The 4,349-nt window shown below is 31.9% G+C and overlaps 1 protein-coding gene across 1 annotated transcript; it reads right to left on the minus strand.

The window, feature by feature from the left end:
• Nucleotides 1–2,630: 2,630 nt before the first annotated feature.
• LOC139867731 (F-box protein At5g07610-like) lies at nt 2,631–3,917 on the minus strand. The gene is made up of 2 exons (XM_071856091.1): nt 2,802–3,917; nt 2,631–2,675 (listed from the first exon to the last, which is right to left on the minus strand). The coding sequence occupies exons 1-2, from the start codon at nt 3,915–3,917 to the stop codon at nt 2,631–2,633; spliced, it is 1,161 nt and encodes a 386-aa protein (XP_071712192.1).
• Between the last annotated feature and the right edge of the window lie 432 nt (nt 3,918–4,349).

A 4,349-nucleotide genomic window follows, 5' to 3' on the forward strand; every position in this document is an offset into this window, starting at 1 on the left:
AACATGTATCATTGGTGGGGACTTGGTAGAATGACTAATCTTAGCATCAATGAAGCAACTAGTGGCATTTGTAATTGAGTAGTTTCCGATTTGGGATCAATGACATGGCTAGATGTGGAATGGTCATGCGCCTATTTGATTTGGAAAAACCGTTACCAAACGGTATTCAAAGACAAATTGTGGAATGGACAAGTAGCTCTAAATGAAATTCAAGCGCTAACCTTTGCTTGGGTTACGAGAAGAGTTAAATGTAAATAGATCAGGTGGTTAATATGGTCAATTAACAAACCCTGAAAGTTACCTGATGTCCTAATTCATGCGCAAATGTGTAGCTCTTCCAGTTACAACCTCTACACCTTTAAATAGTATCGAGTAGGAGTAGGGATGACAATGGTCATCCGATCCGATGGATATCCACCTGATCCGATCCACGTTGAGTGGATATGGATTACGTAACATCTGATCCGATGAATACGGATATGGATGATAAGTTTAGTGGATCGGATATTGAGGAAAATTTGTAATCTATGAATAAACTCGTTTGACCCGAAATAACAAGATATATTAATATATAACCAGAATTGATAATATATATATATATATATATATATATATATATATATATATATATATATATATATATATAACTACTTTTAGTTTTTTTTTTTGGCAAAAAACTATAACTTTATAAAACTCGAGCTTCATCAAAAAGATGAAAACCCGCAACAAAGATACAAAACGAGGCACCGAGGCCCGCACAAGACTAAACAACCACTACAAGAACCTAACATGCTAACATTAAAGAACTAAGAAACCAAAAAACTTTATAAACCTACACGTTAACCTTTTATAGAACCTTTTTTCTTAACCTTGAACCCCTTCCTCACTATACGTTTCGGAAGCGCCTTCGAATTAAGCAGTTTACCTTCCACCCTAATACATCCTTCAAGATCTTTCGCCACCTCCTCAAAAAAACTATTAGTCAAACCCGATGTCTTACCTTCATCTGGAGTAGTTTGTATGGAGTAGTTTGTTTGGTTCATTAAATTAAGTACATTAGTGTTATTTTATAGGTTTTAGTGTAATTTCATGTAACCAACAAAGTGATAAATGAATATACAATCGATACTTTAGAAATGTCAATACGTCATATATTGTCTTTTGGTGCTACAAATAGTAGCAAATGTGTCTTTCGATTGTATAAACTGTTAATGACTATTATTTTAGATCGGATAAAGTAAACACCACTCACGATTGTACAAAATATAATAATTGATATGGATATGGATGATTATCCATTAGCCCGCTTAACTCGACGGATATGGATATGGATGGATGAATTGAAATTAAATGGATATGGATAAAGATATGGAATTGAAAATTTAAATGGATAAGGATATGGATATGATGTCATTCGATACATATCCGATCCATTGTCATCGCTAAGTAGGAGTCTTTAGATAGTAAATGTATGTATCTTAGTTGTTATATCTGTATTATTCCATTAATAAAATCATATATTCTTTGCTTCCGTACAATAATTGTAAGTTGAGTTAATGAGTTTAACGGCAATATATTTTTCTTATGATATAGGAGTATCAAATTGGGGATCTTTTAAGCATAGCTACTATGTAACAATTTTTGACATGTTGAAAATAAGGTTGTGACTTGATAAAGAACCATATATATTCTTGTATAACGATAGATAGATAGATCAACTTGCTTGATAAAGTTTCACTAACAACATTCAAGAAAATCATGTGAATTAATAATAAATCATAAATCACTAATGTTTATAAAAGTGTCAAAAATTATAAAACATTTGATAATAGCTAGTGTTGGAAAATTACGGTCTCACTAATTCCCACCACCCAGACCAACAATAACAGTAAAGAAATAAGAACAATACACAACACAAGATTTAACGTGGAAACTCCAAAACAGGAGAAAAACCACCGGCCCACAAAGAGAGAAATACACTATATCACAAATTGTTACAATGATATAGACGACTCTCTTAAGCCAACTACACTCTCCAAAATATTTAACTAATACAACTCTCAAACAAGGGTAAGAAAGAAAGAAAGAATCAAATACTTAAAGTGTATTGATTGGTGCAAATTGGAATGAAACTTAGCCCTCCTTTTATAACCAAGTCACATACCTCCAACTTTCTCCTCCCACCTATGTGAGATAACATTATTCACAAATACAAAGCAACCATATCCATTTCTTCTAACCAAAACTCTAACAAGCATCTAGCAACATGTTAAGTATATGCAGTCTCCTGTAACGTTAACAATGTAACATTCACGGTGGTTGTCAAGATCAAGATCCTATTTATGATCATCTTGTCTTTGAAAGATCAGGATTGAAAGCTCATGTTGGTATATTACATAAACGAATACTTAAAATGTGTGCAACAATTACAACACTAATTTGTGACAAAATCATGATGTTTTTATATACTAATTTCCCAAACACTAATTTCAAATAATTTTGGTACTCTGTTGTGGCAAACAACAAGTATATCTACCTATAAGGAGACGAAAATACTCATATCCATCCATAATGAGGTATTAAGTAACCATATAACAAAAACAAATCAACAGCAATTAATCATATGAACTTCAAACACACATTACGAGGAAACAAAAATAAACAATAGCGATGAACTGAATTATAAAAAAAAAAAAAAAAAAAGGAAAGAAAAACAGAGAAGTAGCTAACCATCAAAATCTAGCTGTAGATAGACTCATAAACTGATACATATAGGGCCATTGAAAAAATCGACGACATACTCGTTCATCAATGCGTGAAAAAGTAATATCATGGAGCTTGTAATAAGTCTTCAATTCCAAATTTAACCTCACTATTTTTTCAGGTATTTCAACTACCAAAAATGAATCATCTTCTTTTTCTCCCAACACAAGAGCCAATACATCAAACTCAACTGTAACATCATATCTAACATTAACAATTTCACCCAACGGTCCACCAAATTGCTCAAGATCAACATTGTATTTCACAAACCAATCTGAATAATCTCTTTTCAATTCATATATTTTGATTTTGGGAACGAGAGGACACCCGATTTCAACAAGTAGAAAGTGATCTCGGGACTCGAATATAAAGTTTTTAAAAACAGAATCAAGATGGGCAGAAGGGGTTAGCTTTTGATAAATCATTTGTTGATCCAAATTAAAATACACTATATATCCACTAAAATCAATCCAATGAACGGCGTTGTTCCAATAAACACCACTATTAAACTCAATATCTGAGTATCTAAGCATTTCAACTTTTAATGAAAGCTTGCAAACGCCAGTTTGTGAAGAATACATATTTATCTGATACATATGCTTTCCACGGTGATAATAAATATATATAATTCTGTAATGAGGTGATTTTGAAGGATCAAAAGCTATGTTGATACCTCTATGACTAAAGCCATAATTAGGTATTCCGGGGCCATTAAACGTAGTTACTTCGTTGATGGTGGGATTGTATACGTAATGCTTGTTAGTAATTACACATTTCCTTGTATGACAAGCCAATTCATTACAACACAACAATAAACCATTACAAGATTGCTTGATAACAATAGTACTTTTGAAACTTGGATCAATATCGATGGTTATGAAAGGGGCTTTTATAGGATTATCCACGTTGAATGGGACAAATATAAATTGTCGGCCGAGTGTTGGGATAAACAAACCGGAAGGATGATCTGGGTGAGGGTATAGACGACGTTTCAACGTAGGGTTTGTAATTACAGAGTTCCAGTGTTTGGATATAGACATAAACCGAAATAATGATTTTACCGGTAGACGTAATAGGATTTCAGTCAGAAGATCGTCGCAAGAAGTAACTTTGTCAACAGACGAGAAAGAATAAGAATCAGTAGCCATAGCCATGGTATACATATGATGGTTGTCTCGTAAAAGTACATTTCCAGTCATATCATATATATATATATATATATATATATATATATATATATATATATATATATATATATATATATATATATATATATATATATATAGGTTAAGATTAACACAAAAGTAAACTATAAAGAAAATTACATTTCCAGACCCTGTAATTGTTCTTGTATTACATTCACATTGTTAGACTCGACCAAGAGATTAGCTTTGCCTATGATGTTTCCTTCTTTTTTGGATGAAACCAAGAAAATAGCATACGATGACTATTTCCATTAATTTATTATAATTGAAGCTGTTGTACAAAATACAGTGTGTAAATGTGTAATATATATAGCCATAAACTATCTAGTTGTTTTATTTTAGAATACTACTGTAGCTTAGATTGATATTGCATGAATGATT

Source organism: Rutidosis leptorrhynchoides, chromosome 9 (assembly GCF_046630445.1).
Source record: "Rutidosis leptorrhynchoides isolate AG116_Rl617_1_P2 chromosome 9, CSIRO_AGI_Rlap_v1, whole genome shotgun sequence".
NCBI classification, from domain to species: domain Eukaryota; kingdom Viridiplantae; phylum Streptophyta; class Magnoliopsida; order Asterales; family Asteraceae; genus Rutidosis; species Rutidosis leptorrhynchoides.

What these genes read in the sequence shown, in the direction of transcription:
- LOC139867731 (XM_071856091.1), bottom strand. Translation starts at nt 3,917, where the DNA reads ATGGCTATGGCTACTGATTCTTATTCTTTCTCGTCTGTTGACAAAGTT. An exon ending in TTTCACGCATTGATGAACGA is followed by an intron (nt 2,676 to 2,801) that starts GTATGTCGTCGA and finishes TTTATAATTCAG; the next exon opens with TTCATCGCTATTGTTTATTT.